Source organism: Callorhinchus milii, unplaced genomic scaffold (genome assembly GCF_018977255.1).
Source record: "Callorhinchus milii isolate IMCB2004 unplaced genomic scaffold, IMCB_Cmil_1.0 Scaffold1, whole genome shotgun sequence".
Lineage (NCBI taxonomy): Eukaryota > Metazoa > Chordata > Chondrichthyes > Chimaeriformes > Callorhinchidae > Callorhinchus > Callorhinchus milii.
The window spans coordinates 17929007-17945998 of NW_024704742.1; the positions used below are offsets into that span (position 1 = coordinate 17929007).

Consider the following 16992-nt stretch of genomic DNA (forward strand, 5'->3'; position numbering starts at 1 on the left):
AAAATTGTAATCCAACCAGATGTGGCATAAGCCTGTATCCCTCTGCAGACTCCTAAAGCATAATCAGAGCCTTGCTGCATTGCACCTCAGCTTTGCCAGAATCTTTACATCCTCACCCCATTGAACAAAGCTTCCTCACATTAACAATCTCGTCTTTTCCTCCTTTATATTCTCAGAGTTTGCAGCAGTTAATATAATCTTTCCATAATTATAGGGTGAAAATGCAATATTTCTTTGCAGACTTACCACACTGAATCTAAATCCATTAAGAATCATCACACTTTCATCACTTGTGATGAATTAATAGGGTGGGTGTTGTTGAATAATTGATTGACTTGATACTGAGGTTTCCGTCCCAGATTCACATTTGGTTGATATTGAATCTGGTACTGATTTCCTGTTTCACTGTGTGGGCCAACTCTGATCAAGAGCTAGGAGTGTTAGCTACAGTTACAATACAATTTATATTTATATAGTGCCAAAGCCTCAATGAGTAGGGTGGTCCTAACTGGACAAGCAACGGGAAGCTTGCCAGACAGTGCTTTCAATGGCAAGCTGTACGGTTTTAGCTGGTTAAACTCCAATAATGCTCCAATGCACATTATCGGATCCCCAAGCCTTGGCTCTTGCCAACTGGGCCGAATACTCTTTTCAATTAGGCAGACAGCGTATGTGCCCTGTGCATTCCATTCCAGACATTGGAACTTGCATGTGTCGGTGGCATGCATGGAACTGTGTCTGGTTCGATACTCTTAAGCATGGAGATGGATTTCTTCGTATGGTAGATACAATTATATAGTGCCTCCTACATTGGCAGGATATCTGCAAAACAGTTTACGCATCTGACTGGGTATCAGAGCCAGATTGGGGGGAGGGGAAAGATGAGCAAAAGCCGGGTCAGCTTAAGGGTTTGAGAGTGCGGCGGGAGGAGTCGAGTCAGTGGGTCTTCGGGATGATGTTTCAGTGAGCACACGTTCAGGATAAATAACTGCATTGTTTAGACCTCAGGATTAATAGGATGAGTGAAAGGATGAACTGATAGAGTTCTTTACAATTATGAAGGGTTTTGATATTGTTATTAAGGGGAAATTATTTCCATGGGTCGGTAAACCAATGACAAGTGGGAGTCACTTTAAGATAATTAGAAACTGACCGAAGAGAGCGATCTGGAGGATTGTTTTACACAGAGGGTTGCTTGGATACGGAATATTCTGCTGAGGGCGAGGGACAAGGGAGGGACAACATTAGCTTTCAAGGGGGAACTAGATAGATATCTAAAAAGGAATACTTTGTGGTGCTATGGGACATGGGACTGAATCAAATGTTCTTTCAATGACACAGTTGGCCGAAAGGCCTCCTCATGCACTCTAAATATCAATGGTTCTACAGTTTGATCAAAATGACCTAATTTGACTAAATCTTCAATTTTGATGTAAGTGTCTGAAAAATGAGAGAAAGTCACAAGAGAAATTAGTCTGTAGTTGTAGAACACGATAAAAGGGAATTCTAGGTTAGTTTGTATTACGTACAAGGTACCAGGTGCCGCACTGGCTCAGTTGATAACAATAAAAAATAATCATTCTTGGCTCTGAATCAGAAGGTTGTGTTTCAAGCCCCACTTTGACTGACACTCCACTGCAGTGCTGAGAATGTGCTGCATTTTTGGAGCTGCTGTGCTTTGGATGAGAGTTAAACTGAGATCCTGTCTACCTGTTCAGATGGACATTAATTATCCCTTAACACGTTTCAAAAAGAGATGAGTGCCTCCTGATATTCTGGCCAATAAATCACCAGATAAAATTGGTCATTTACTTCATAATTCTTTTGTGGGACATTGCTGTATGCACAATGCTAATAATAACAATAAAAAATAATCATCACCATAATCATTATATTTGGTATAGCAGCTTTCGCATCAGGAGGATGTCCCAAAGCACTTCACAGGGTACACTGTAAATTATGTGCAATTTGCACCCAACAATTTCCCACAAACATGAAGTGAATAACCAATTTTATTTGGGGAATGTTCATCTACAAATACAGTCACTTCACCTGAAAGAAAAACTCTGAGACAGTGATAAGGCACTGTCTCAAATATAATAAGATACAAGGGAGGCATTCATTTTTATATTGAGAAAACAAGCTGAAGGGTAAGACACCGTCAAAGTTGAAAAGAGAAGGGCATACGAGTCAAATCTTTGTGTCACCTTGGCTCACTTGATGGCATTCTTGCCTCTGGGTTTGAAGGGTGTGAGTTTATAACAATAATAATAATAATAATAATCCTTGCATTTGATATAGCGCTTTTCACGTCGGGAGGACGTCCCAAAGCGCTTCACAGAACACACTGTAAAGTGAATTGACTGTATGTTTGTGGGCGAACGTGGCAGCCAATTGCGCACAGCAATGTCCCACAAACAGTCGTAGATTGAAAATGACCAATTTATTATTGTTTACGGTTTTGGAGGGATTATTATTAGGCGTGTGGAGTAAGGAAACTTGCCCAAGGTTTCGCCCTCTGCCTGGAATTGAATTCAGGTCTCTCGCTTGCAAAGCGAGTGCTCTAACCACTGAGCTACAGGACTCCACAAGTTTAAGCCTCATATCAGGACAATGAGCTAATATTCTAGGCTTAATTCCCATTGGGACGTCCTCCCGACGTGAAAAGCGCTATATCAAATGCAAGAATTATTATTATTATTATTGCTGTACTCAGGTAGATATTAAACTGAGATCCTATTTGTTTCAGATGAGTGTTAAAGATCCCATGATACTATTTGAAAAGTTAAGTTTCTTACATCATCCTAGCCAACAATCCTCCACATAAATTCACCTTTCAACAACTATGGCTGATTGTGTGATCTGCTGTGTGCAAATTGGTTGCCCAGTTTTCAACAGTCACTACACTTTACAGCAATTTCACACAAAGCTCTTTGAGACATTTCGACTTTATATGCGGTCTATTTATAGATTGTAGAAAGAAAAGAAACTTATATACAAAGGGAGATGCTTTCATTCATGCTTTCAGTGATTTCTTTAGCGAAAATGTTGAATTTGTTGTTATTGTATTATTTCTTTAAACACAATGCAAAGACCAATCACAAAATGTTACATAGTATTACATAGAATCATAGAATGATGTAGCACAGAATCAGGCCATTCAGCCCAATTAGTCCATGCTGGGTGCTAAATTGATGGCCGTTTAAATGTTAAGATGGAAAATGGTATTTGAAATATATTGATAATTGTCGGAACATCCTAAAATGATGATATTTTGCTGAATTGTTAAATCAAATGCTGATATCATTCTGGAAGAGCTGAAGCTTGCGAAGAGTGCCACCTGCTGATAGTATCCTGTCAAGCAGTCATGTGCCTCAAAGAAGCAGAAAAACCACATTATTATACACAAACAGTGCTTTTGATGACATGCTGACAGCTTTTAGCTGGTTAAACTCCAGCAAACCCCAATGCATTGGCTTTTTCTACACTGCACCTAATACTCTCCAGAATTAGATAAGAAGGTGAATCCCTCCAGTAAGAAAGTCTGTATTTCTTTCTAGACACACAGAAGATTTCCATGTTTCGCTGCCATGCATATGTGGAACTCAGTCTGGTTTGAATACTCTTAAGCACAGTGATGGATTTCCATATGTGGCAGATACTAAGCGGACCACATAAAAATCTGACTGGAACTGCAAGTTCAGCCTAGAGTATCACCTCTCATGTGTAGGAAACAATTATAGGGTGAGATCACAGGAGAGAGGCAAGGCAAAAGAACATATGGTCGTTCCCTGACACGAGTTATCTTAATAAAAAAGGACGGATTGGGGAATTTTAAAACTTGTCTGGGGATAGGATCTAGACAGCGTTGAAAGAGTTTACAGAACATACCAATAAGAAACTTCAGGAAAATATCTGATAATTGACGAAGACCAAAGACCAACCAAATTAAACCTTGACTGATCCCACAAATAATGTCACTGTCACAACCTTTTTGTCATAAGTGTTACAAATTCCTACAAGAAATAACCGAAGAGAGAAAAATAAGGTTCACAATTTTCAAATTTTACGACTAACCCAAAGTCTGGTAATATCCCAGAAATTACTTCATGGTTGAATAAGTCAAAATACTGTATCTACACAAGGGTCGTGTGGTTTAAAGCAATGTTTGAGAGAGCATAGTGAAGGACAAATGAAATGCACCACCATTTGATTTTTATTGGAATGTAAATTGAGTGCACTGAATGACACCCATTTTTCTAAGTGGCCACTTTCCATCTCTTTCCCCATATCTCTTAATGTTTGTTTTGCTAATGTAGTGCGTCACAGAATGTTACAAAATTTGTTTTTTGATTGAACAAAAGGCACTTAAATTGCAGTAGTTTCTGATACATTCAAGTTTGTATTTTCTCCAACAGAGTGTGTCAATTGGGAAAGTAAATTGATATTTCAAAGAGACTGGCGATGTGGAAAATTAAATGTTACTTTGGTACTCTTCTGGGACTGGGGTTAACAGACACCTGCTGGGCATCTAATGCTAGAACTGAATTGGAAATGGTTGACACTGACTTTGACAAGGCAGGCATGTTTTGACAGTTGTTCTGGGTAAACCCAGAATGCTGTAGACCACTAGATCATCAAGCCAGCTGGTACATCACAAGTAAAGGTAAAGGTCCTGTAAAGGTCTTCCTACCACATTGAAGGTAGATGTCCATCAGTTAGTTGATGAGGCAACTCTGAGGGTTGCGATGACAGCTGCTGGAAGTTATTACCTGAAGTCTGAGTTTGTGAACATACATTTATACATCCAGCGCTTGATTGGAAATGCAGAGAGGTAAGAATCTGCTGCTTAAGCTCTGTACCTCCAACTTGTGGAATCGTTGCTCATTGGAAAGGATGTGTGTCCCAGCTGCAGGCAGCGGCTGGTGGCAATGCTCTCACACGTTTGATTTTATATCCATTAATATAAAATATGAACATCAATTAATGAGAATAAACTATATGGAGTTCTGTAGCTCAGTAGTTAGAGCACTTGCCTCGCAAGCGAGAGACCTGGGTTCGTTTCCCGGAAGGGCAAAACCTTGGGCAAGTTTCCTTACTCCACACACCTAATAATAATCCCTCAAGAAAAAAAAACAATAATAATTTGGTCACTCAATCCAGGACTGTTTATGGGACACTGTTGTGTGCAATTGGCTGCCGCGTTTTGCCCACAAACATACGGTCAATTCACTTTACAGTATATTCTGTGCAGTGCTTTGAGACGTCTAGAAGACGTGAAAAGCACTATATCAAATGCAAGGATTATTATTATCTATGGCATAATAATATTGTCCCTTAAAATGAAATATTATTGCCCCTTAAAATAGATGGATTTCTTAAAATTCACAAATCACAAAGATCTTCAAAAATATTGAAACGTTTAGGGAAACAATAGATGGTATAACAAGATTTAACCAGCAGGGAGCAGCAATATACTCTACGGATAACACCAGGAAAAGAACACACCACTTCTAAAACCTAGGAGGAGTGCTCAAGCAGAGAGCAAACCTGACAAATGTCACTGATTAAAAGTGTCACACAATCAATAACTACTTTCAAGTAAATTATTCATCTTTATAGATATATATATATGTAGAGAGAGAGAGTTCTGCTGTTCACAAGCTGTGTCTAACATTAGAAAGCAAAGGCAAGCTTGATATCTAGCAGGACTGCTCCACCTAGTTTGGCTTTGATTTACAGCATTCAGGACACTATCATGTCAATGTCCAATGGTAATAATTTATAATCCCTCCAACCTCTATTTCTTTCTAGCTGTTGACAGCTACAGTAAAACCTGGAATCACTTTACATCCTTTTGTGCTATTAGTACCATCTGAATGTGTGCAGGCAAGAGAAGAGTCACATTTTTCTGAAATGGATCAGCTCTGCACATTCAGATTGTCCCTATTATTTCTGCAAGTGTACTGATCCAACCTGGTCAATATGGATCACATTCAGTTAGAAACCTATCCCTCTCTATGGGGAATGGGCAGGGTAAGCAGTTGCTGCTGAAGAAAACTATGTTGAATCTGTGGTTGATATAATTAGCGACCTTGCTGGTGTGGAATTCAAGTGGTCTGAGATGCTACCTTGTGTGAGGGGCACTATATAAATGCAGGTTGTTGGAATAAGGGTATCCAATTATAAGTGAACACTATCAGGGTCAGTAACTTTATGACCATTGGGAATATGCTCCTTTAAGTATAAGCAGCATTGGCTATAGCTTCCTTAATCCTGGGGAATCCATACAAAACAGCTTTAAATGTGGTCCAATGCATCTATGCACATTCTTGCCAACACAGAAACTACATAACGCATATCCCTCTTGTCACGCGGACCAAATTATAGAACGTATGGCTGCAGTACTGTTTGTCATGATATTTTATTCTATTAAATACATTTTTTTATTTGTTTGAAAGATGACTGCAGTTTTCTCTAGGGTAAATAAAACCATTAACTTTGTGAGTCACAACACGATCCAAATATCAGATCTATCATTTGCTTTGGCTAAAACTGTTAATGGTAGTCCATCTGCTTTTCCATTACACAGAGCAGTAATAGTAATCAAGTGGGTAAATTACTTTGGGTCTGTTTACATAATTATTGTGTTAACAGTATTAAGATTGAAGGTTATCAAACCGAATTAGACTTGAAATTTTTTTCCGCTTGCTAATGATTGAAGAAAAAAAAAGTATCATATTGACTTATCTTGTTTCCCTGAATGTCAGTGATCTACACTCAAAGCTCTGGACCTTTTATTGAGTTGTAATGCTGTGTTTGTACGATTAACAGAGAAGCTGCTTCACTCCCAGCAGTGGAGTGTAGAGTGAACCCTGATATTTTACCTCCTGTTCTGAATCAGGGCTATGAAAAAACAACCATGCAACATCTATGCAGAATACCAACGTGTTTTACTATTGCTGAAGTGGTAGTTGCATGATCAGCCTTTACCAACATTAAAAAGAAGTTCTTGTTGAAAGTAAGACCCCAGAAGTTCAATGCACCATCTGGGAACTTTCTGCAATCAAATGGAGAAGTCAGCCCAGGGTGAATCACGCCAGTTGTATTTGTACTGTTGGCAAGCACAAATTCCCTCTTCCTGAGACTAACTCCTCCAATGTCAGATCCGGGTTCATTGTGACTTAATATGTACTGTATCTTTGGAACTACATCAATTTGCCAGCACACTCGCAGTATAAACAGGGTATCACTGAAAATAAGCAAGTTGACCTACCGTATAAATTGGAATGATTTTCCCAAGCTATCCTGCCAAGTAGCTTGGATGGATGCACAATCATTAGTGCTTGCAGAGTTGAAATAAACACAATATCGATCACTCACAAATAAATCTTGCAGCCATCTCACACGGTGGACACCGCACAAGATGAAAGGAAAAAAATCTTTCTTTTTGCCAAAAGAAAATATAAAATATAAAATTTTATCGGTGCTTCACTCACACTGGAGCGTTCTTACCTCCAGTCTGGTTCTGTCCACATCTTTTGGAAGTTTGACACGAGCTTTCAAAGTAACAGCTAACATTTCATAAGGATAAACCTGCAACAAATAAAAGAACCTTAACGGTTGGATACATTTGATTAGTCTCCACATCCTTCATTTTGGACAATAAGGTTTGGATTACAGTTATTTTCTGTCATCTTCAACCCATTTCTTCTTTTATTCCTAGGAATTCTACTGGGGGAGTCTTGGAGTGTTGGCTTATTGGCCTTCAATGACAGTGTAGAATTGTTTAAAAAAGTAAGGGAGCTGTTTACTGTTCACATCTGTCTATCGCAACTATTTATCAGGTTAGGGCAGCTTCCCTTCCCCCAGATTGTCTCCCCTTATTGCTCCCTTTGAGGCTGAATTATAACCAAACCATTAGTTTTTCAACCAAATATGACACAGGCTTGCTCTAAGTGGTCATTCTCAGCTGTTCCATTCAGGGGAAGACAATGAGCAGAAATTTAGAGCATTGAAAAGAAGTGGTTCACTCCAGATCAGAGGCATTCAAGCCTGTCCATGACAGGAAATCCACATTTAACACAATTACCAGGTACAGCATGCTTTTGCATTAAATATCAATATCATGCATGCATGCTCTACATTTAGTAGTCTTTGTACATAAATGAAATGCCCTCACCGTTCAACACAGAAAAAAGAACACAAAGGAAATAAGACAGAAATGTTAACCTGCTCAGGTGCGCAATGGTAGGACTCAAGTTTATTAACCTGAGTCACGTCCTTCTTACCTTGTATTCTGCAAAGAGGAAGGAAAAGAGAGTATTGAATTTCAGTGATATTGTAAGACTTCTTTTAAAACAACAAACAAATTACTCAAAAGATTAGTTATGAGTAAATTTGCACATTACTGTGCTGGCAAAAGTGCTAAAAATGGTTCCTCACCTCGCATTCCCCAACTGGTATCGTGATCTGACTCGTAGTGGGGAAAATCTGCCTAGTGGAGAGGGAACACTAGAATAAATGTCTGAGAAACATTTACTGACACCACAAACTACATTATGGGGTGGGTGAATTCAGGCACTGTTCACGAGATGAGGCATAATTACAAGTGTACGAGGAGAACTTCTCTACAGCGAGCCAATGATGACTCCTCCGCCCCATAAGTGGCTTCTTATTATACCTGCAAAGTTCCATTTTTTACTATGTTTATTGTACTTCATTATATATTCAAGTCAGTTTCTAGGAACCAAAGTTCAGCATTCACCTCTGGATACAGAGAGGTACCAGCCTTTACATGTGGTGTATGTGCTGCGGTCTTCAGTCACTGAAACCAAGAAGGTCTGACATTCAATCCCTGGTTTGTGTTGAGTTACTTGATTCAGTCGGGACTTTGCTCGTGGAACAGAACGGGGTTTATAAGGAACATCAATAAGCAGGATTGTGGTCCTGACACAGTAATCTTTCCCCCGACTTTGGACACAGTGCTCTCAGAACTGTTGTCTACTCTCAGTTGTGCAGAGCTATATGATAACACAGAATTGTCACTGACTTGAGACCCATTTGGCTTTATCTCTACTCTTCCCATACAATTCACCGTTGGTGGAAGACATCAGTTTAAGTTGTCCACTTGAAGGAACACAACAACAGTGTCTGTTGAATCACGAGTGTCCATAAGCAACCTCCAAGAATAGTTGATATGTGTCCTACTATGCATATATATCTTTTCACTCTAGACCGCATCCACTTGGATGTAAAATGACATGGAGTTATATAATATTAAAGAGCAAGAAAAGTAGGCGACTATATCCAGTCTTTGCAGAAGATTTATGCACCAGGCTTAAGTAACCAATTCAAAGCATAATCATCTCTTTCTGGACAAGCACTTCCATCAATGCTCCTCAACCAGTCAGTTGATAAAGATGTTCTTCCTATTTCATTCGCTCCACACTCTCTATATGGGATACATACTGTTGTTACCTAATAGTATGGAAATGGCAAGTTTCTTCCTGAAAACCGGCAAAGAACAGCCATAAAGAATCTTTCTGTTTACTGGGCTTTTGTTCATGCTGAAACTGGGAGAGAGAGAAATGTGTTTCCTCCCCAACAAAGATCATTTAATTCTCATAATACTCAGCTTTCAGCTTTGGATCCTGGCTTAATTTCTCGAGTATGTGAACAATTCTTGCCAGCAGGGGATTGCAGAATACTCTATAGATACCATGGTATTTATTTTAAGTAGCATCATTTCCACTGGTTTGCAGCAGGTTTATTGTATCTCATTTCAATAAATAAAAGCAGCGATCTCCCAGAGCCAAACACAGTGTCCTATGGGATAAAACTACTACAGTTTGTAATTTTGTTAAAAAAATGTCAAACATCAAACATCTTCCAGACTGTGATATTGGTCCTACATACTGTACTAGTGCCTTAGGATGTCCTCCTGATATGATTTAAATGTGTGCAACCTTTAAAAGTGTACATTTGTTGTTGTATGTACATGATTTACTATATATTCCCACTGACAATATAGTTAATGGACACTGTATTAATAGGAACTAGACTGTTTTCTTTGCAAAAGGCTACTGCTGTACAGTGATCTCCAAATTGGAAAGGTGTAGAGTTTGTCCGTATTAAAACAAAGCACTGAACTTCCAGGGGGTTTCATTCAGTGCTTATGCAAATCAATTAATATTCTAGTCATTTGAGGGTAATAATTTACGCTATATTTTATTTTTAAATGTAAATCTCCTTTACCTTGTGTAATCCATTTTTTCCATAACCGGGAAGGGAAGCGGATTTGGAGTGAGGGATTCCTGTAACAAAGCAAGCTTGATTTAGTCAACCAGGGCACCACTACTTGCTTTAATTTAGATCTCAAGAGGTTAAACCCCATTTCATGAGATTTGTGCGCAATTGGCTACCTTGTTTCTCCCATAAAACACAGTCATTATACTTTACAGTATATTCTGTGAAGCGCTTTGAGACGTCTCAAAGACGTGTTAATGCGCTGTATCAAATGCAAGGATTATTATTATTTAGATGGGCAAAGGAGTAACTTGTTTGCCCTCCATTAGATATACTTAATAAAATCTTTTGCCTGTGAAAGTACTAAAGGGGATTAAATTGTCAATTGCAGAATGCACTCACTTGTTCGAAACAGTGAGTCACTGCTTGACCTTTGCAGTGGTTCTCTATCAGCAGCAGGGCTTCGAGATGATGATTTAGGGTCCAGATCAAAGCTGTCAGCCCTGGCTTCCATCTCTCCCTTCAGGTTAAACCAACTTGCCTTCACCTACGGTAAAGTACAAACACATGGAAATGATTGTTGGAAGTCAGTACTAATGCTGTGCCCAATGACCTAGAAACAGATGGAATCTGATCAGATTTCTCTAGGTTGTTTTGTTGTGAAGCATCTGAACAAATTCTAATCTGTTTCTTTCTTATAATAGTTCTGCTGTAATTGTGCAAAAAAGCCTGCAATCTTGCCTCAAATTCTAATTGAACTCATTTGATGTGCAACATTTTCAAGACTCTGCAAGAATGAGAGCAATACAAAATGCCTGTTCCACTGAATAAATTACTTACCAAGTTCGCTGACCATTTTATTTTCCAGTAATCAGAATGAATTGTTATTTGATCAACTCAGAGTAATTATAAAGCGTTCATTAATCCTTTGGATTACATCATTAATCAATTATACAGCATGCACAAATTGCTGAGGTCTACCATGGCATCTGCCATTATTGGGATATTCTTTACTATTCACTAATTTATAGTAATTAATATTCATCACTGTTAATATGAAATTATATGATCAATATATTATTTAGAGAATAATAAATGCCCTTGAATAATGACAAAGCAGTAATCTGGATCACTGTAGGTTCATTTAAACGAACATCAAGTGTGAAGTCCCTTTATATACCTGCCTTAGCATTTTGTATATAAAATAACAGTATTCTATTGCCAATAGAACTCCAAATCAAATTATACTTTGTATAATTCATCAGCGAATAGTGACTAGTGCACACTTAAATGCACTTGATCTAATGCAGCTCTTTTTGATTTAAATGAACATAGAACGGAAAGATTCATGGCCATCAGCTCTGAACATAATATTTCTCATCCTACACCCAAAGTTAAGCCAGATTAGTGGAAGACCTGGGCTACTAATATCATAAAGTTATTTTCCAAAAATTAGCTGCGGCTGCTTGTGCGTAAACAAATAAGATTTAAAAAATTAGTTTTAAAAGCTGGCAAAAGAATTCCAACATTTCCTGAATAATTAAAGGTCAGGTTAATTCTTTTGAATTGGCTCATAACTTTGAATGTTGGCTGAAACCAGCTCTTCCATTCCCAGGAATAGATCCACATTCATACACCTCAGGAGCTGTGTGGGTCAAACATTGCTCTGAGAGTTGAAAAATGCTAAAGACTATTGATTGACAGCCTTGTGCAATGGTTTCCTGACTGTTCTTGTGGTTGACCTTCTTATGCTGTTCTTGGAACTTCAAACACTTTCCGAATGTCTTCAAGGTCAAGTTCTCTCCAAGAATCACTGATTAGGTCATATCAGCTTTGTATGCTATTTGGCACAGAAGTTTTCGGTTCCTCTGCTTTCCAACTACACTGCTTGACATTGCGGGGAAGCCTCAGACAAGTGGCTAAGTACCTTCTGTGTCACGTATGGAGTGCGGTTGGAGGGGGGGAGAGTAGAATTGTGGTTATTGCCTTTGTTCAGAGAGATGCTAAGCTAGTGACAGAGGATAACTATCAAGCTGACTTAAAATATGTGCTTAGTTTTACATGTTATTGGGCCAGATGTAAGTTGAAGATGTACCGCCAACTCTGAAGCCTGGGAGCAGATCTATAACACAACTGATGGGATTGAATCAATAAAGGATGATGCAACCATTGATTTCTTTTGTGGTGGAGGTCATAAATAAACTGAAGTTGGATCCATCTCGCTATGAAATGAGTACTTGTTAAAGTAACTGAAGAAAGAACAATTAGTTGACAGCAGAATATCTTAAAGATGTGTCTGTCCCCTCTATAGAGGCACTGGGAGCTGCTGCCAATTCAGATCATGGTGAAGCACATGAATTGACTGAGAGGGTCATTTGGGAGATTCAGGCAATAACAGTAGAACACATTCATTCATAAGGATTCATGGCTCGGAGTATAGATCCTAAATCATTCTTTCACCGGCTGAAGTCCCCCATCCATCATGGGTGAATGGTGTCCTCTGGAGTTTTGCACAAGAAAGATGAATTAGTTGTCCTGCAACAGACCTATAACAGTATCCTTGGGGTCTGGAGCAAGCATTGCACTCATCTGGTGCTCATTCTGACAGAATATAGTTGGTGAGCCAGTGAAATGCGTGTGAGCAGGTGGAAGACCTTAATCACCCTGTTTGCATGGAAGAAGTGGATTCCACGCCTCATCTCCTGTCTAATATTTAAGGTGTTAGGAGCACAGGAAAACAAGAAAAAGAGATGGTCACTCAGCCCACCAAGTCTGCTCCACCGAGCAGATCTTTTCAATAGTACCTCACAGAATACCAACTTTTTCATGTTACATGGAGGATGGGTCAATGCAATGCCTGCAGAAGTGAAAGTTGAAAGACATTCGGCTCATCCTTCCTATGTCGGCTTCAACTTCAGTAATTATGTGTGTGGGATACATACCTTATTCAAATGCCGAAGTTCCCAGTTGCATAATGGTGCAGAGACAATATAAATAAGAAGTCTTTGGACAAAGATCCCTGGTTGGGGTGCACCAGCCAAAACACAACAGGGCAATTGATGCTTCCTTGATAAACGTTATCAGTATGAGATCAATCCATTCTTTTCCCAGTCTTGATTTTTCTTATGTTTTGCAATGTTCTCCCTTTTTTAGCTGGATAGTGTCCCATGACTGCTAGTATCTCACCCAGATGGTCATTTTTCACATTTGAGCCCAGACAATGAGGGTTGAAAAGCAATCCTCTATCCTCAAACATACTTGTCACCTGCATTTATATAACACTGGCCAGAGTTTGAGTGGCACCTAAACCAATTAGGCCACCAAAGGAGCTGGTAAGGGGTTTTAACCATACCTCTGTCAATGACATTGCTGGTGCCTCACAGACACGTTCTAGGATTTATTGCAATAATTGCCAATACTGTCAGAATAATTCCAATAAGTCATTCTAACAGTATTTTAAGTCTTATCCTTATAACTGGACACAAAATGCTCACTGTGTTTATATTCTGATCACTATACGATCGTAAAATAGATATGAGGTCCAAAATTTCATCTGCAAGACCATTTCTTCTTTTTTTATTCCTTCTCTCTTGTTTTCCCTCTTTCAGGTCAAGCAAAATTCATAAATTAAAGTTGTAATTTGGAGATGGCTTCAAAAATAAGACTGAATTTAAGAATTTTCCACAATTCTGCATCATCTTAAATTTTAAGACAAAGTTGTCATAAAGAATAGGGCTTGGTGGAATTTCAGGTCTGTGTTCAAAGAAAATTTAGTTGTTTTAAAAAACAAACAAAAATTAACAAACATCTTACATTCACAGTGATAAAGAATAGCAAATATAATGTGAACTTCTCTGACAGAATCTCACAGGATCCAATTCATTATGTTGAATTATATGTTCCATTGAACTATTTAGGCCTGAAGGGTTTAATTGTGCATCAAAAAATGATCCACTGTGATGTGTCATGAAAAACATATTTACTATTTCAGCTACTTCATGTACTTAATTATGCCAGTAAATTGTTGGAGATGAAATGGTATATCTTTGCTGCAGTATATTCAAATTAGCTGAATTTTGTTTGAAGGCCTGGTGTGTTTAACATGATTAATGGAAAATTCTCTCCTTAGGGAAATTGGAACTCGTGGACCTGGTATATTTTGCTTTTTTTGAGAATAATTCCAAGCTTGCATGCTTATAACAATAACAATAACAACACCACCTGTATATAACACTCTTCACATTTTACAGATATGATGGAACGAGGGAGACCGAGGATGAGTGCATTTCAAAAATTCAGGAAATAATGAAGGTGTGAATAAATGTGTTGTCAATATTTATTGTGACATGGGGCAGAGGTGGACGATGTGGTGACAAAAAGTAGTCTTGGTGAGAGTCTTATGTGAGGCAGAAAGGAAATTGGAGATTGAACAAGATGCAAGCTTGTGCTCTTGTTCAGTGTGGCTTAGTGTGCTTAATGGCCCTCTGTTAATCCTATGTTACTACATAACTTTTACTGTGAATGCTCATACTCTTATTTCTTTTGGCTAACTGGGTGTCTGACACATGCGGAAACCCATCACGATGCTTAAGTATCCAATAGTTCCACATCTGTATGCCACCTACACCTGGAAATTTCGCTGTGTCTGGAATAACACTCTCCCTGAAGGCACGTACCCTGCTTATCTAATACCGAAAAGTATTAGGCACAGATTGGTGAGTGACAGGGCTTGGGGACCCAAAAGTGTGAATAGGGTTACTGCTGGAGTTTAAGGACAGTGTATCCCGTCAAGGCTTTGGCTTGCAGGGTTAGCAGTAGTTGAGTAGCAAGAATGTGGAGTCCACCACAATGGGTCGACCGACTTGCATTCTATCATCAAGCACATCATCCACCCCACTCTGGAAAAGATCTGTGATTTCATGGTCTTACCTTGTTGCCCTCTTGATCCCAATAAACATGACCTTCCTGCTCATCCTTGTCTTCCATCCACAATCCTCTGCTTCGCCAGTCACCTACTATAACATATTGCTGTTACTGTTAGAAACTGAGCTTGTCAGAATTCTGACTCCTATATTTCACTTTGCTGAACTGCTGATAAGAGATAGTACTCTTGTATAAATCCTCAATCCTTGTTGCAAATTAGTGCAGCCCTAAATAGTTGAACTGCAGGCTGATAAACTACATTTTTTTTGCAAAACTGACAATGTACAATGAATTGCTTTCAGTTCTTTGACAGATTATTTCTCTCAAACCTCTTGCTCATGAAATTAAGTTCTAGAGGCGGATTCTCTGACTCTTGATAAACCTGCGTGGGCAAGCTCTTCCGTTGCTTCATTAGTCAGTATATTTACCAGCATTGCTGATTTTCCCATTAGAACTTAATGGTTCTAAATCTCCTAAATCAATACATTTACTTACAGGAATCATTATTTGGTTTTATAGACCCCAATACCTGTCTCATGTTCCAGAAAGAGATTAAAACAGTAATTTGTTGGGGGTTGGGGGAATGACATTTGTGCATTGTGCAATTATTCCAAATGTTAGAATAAGTATTAAAATGATCGCTCCAATGGGATTGCATCCTAACAGAGGTATTCCATTGAAAATGTTGCAAAAAAAAGCCTTAGGGGTGACAAGAATTTGCTGTCAAAAGGAAAGTTTCTTCTGCTGACAAAATAATGTACTAGAAAAGATGAGTCCATTGCAAAAGAATATCCTATGTTTACTGAGATTTTCCATTGGGCTTAAATGGGTATTAAATATTCTGTCCTAAACGTTTTTGTAGTAGGTTTTTTTTTAAAAAAATCTTTACACAAATGACTGCGATGTGTTGGGACAGATGAATGTTTCCTTCAGTTTGGTTTCCCCAATTGGAGGAAATCCTGGCACTGATTCCGCTCTGTTTTGTGGTCAGGAATAGTTACTGTGCACTTAACATTCATGATTGTTGACAAGAGAGCCAGACAGCCCAGCCACGGCATGTAACGGAGCTGCTCTGAGCAGCCTGTTCTAACTAAAATCTCTCCTTGTTAGGAACAGGTGCAACTGGATTGCTGGGTCTGAATCCACACATTGGGACTCGGGGTTCTCACATTTCTTAAAGGAGTCGATCCCCCCTCGTGACCCCTAATCAGCCCCCGCAAGAATATTTTTCACCCGCCGCCTATGCCTTCAAGGCTCATGCTATCCCTTACAAAATGCCCAGAATCAATCTTTACACTACATCCTGTGAAACACTTTGAAATCCCTCGACAACGTGGTGAGGCGCTATATCAAATGCAAGCATTATTATGTGATGTGTCTGATTCATGATAACAATCGTGAAAATAAGCCAGCAAGATAGGAATCCAGAATGAATGAAAACACCTTTTGAGAAAAGGCCCATCAGACCATCAAGCCCACCACCTGCTCAGTGCACAACAAATTACAGATATCATTCCACTCTTTCTCCTGGAGGAAGCTCAAGCTTTACCAATGAGCTTAAGTGAGGAGAATGGGAAGACTAAGTGCACCTTGATACAATACAAATTTACATATTTATTATAGTGCCTTTCACATTTGGAGGTCATCCCAAGGTGCTGGACAGTCCAAGGTTTGCACCTGAGCATGAGGTAGTCAGGGGCGAGGGGATTGAGATTTGGGGGAATGGTCAAAAATGGGATCAAAGAGAACGATCTTGAGATGGACTTTGAAGGAAGTGAGAGAAAACATGAATGCTTGATCATTTCCTGGATAGGCAGGGAA

The 16992-nt window shown here is 39.0% G+C and overlaps 1 protein-coding gene across 6 annotated transcripts in view; it reads right to left on the reverse strand.

The window, feature by feature from the left end:
- Positions 1-16992, reverse strand: part of LOC121849591 (actin-binding LIM protein 2-like) — a 160006-nt gene that overhangs the window by 12983 nt on the left and 130031 nt on the right. For 4 of the 6 annotated variants that reach the window (XM_042337721.1, XM_042337716.1, XM_042337713.1 and 1 more), the window contains 6 exons: positions 15178-15263; positions 10651-10795; positions 10258-10316; positions 8446-8497; positions 8292-8299; positions 7516-7596 (listed from right to left, as the gene is read on the reverse strand). In XM_042337721.1, the coding sequence (XP_042193655.1) occupies positions 7516-7596; positions 8292-8299; positions 8446-8497; positions 10258-10316; positions 10651-10795; positions 15178-15263 (431 nt within the window). The remainder of the gene's footprint in view (positions 1-7515; positions 7597-8291; positions 8300-8445; positions 8498-10257; positions 10317-10650; positions 10796-15177; positions 15264-16992) is intronic. The other 2 variants (XM_042337709.1, XM_042337723.1) reach the window with 2 other exon arrangements.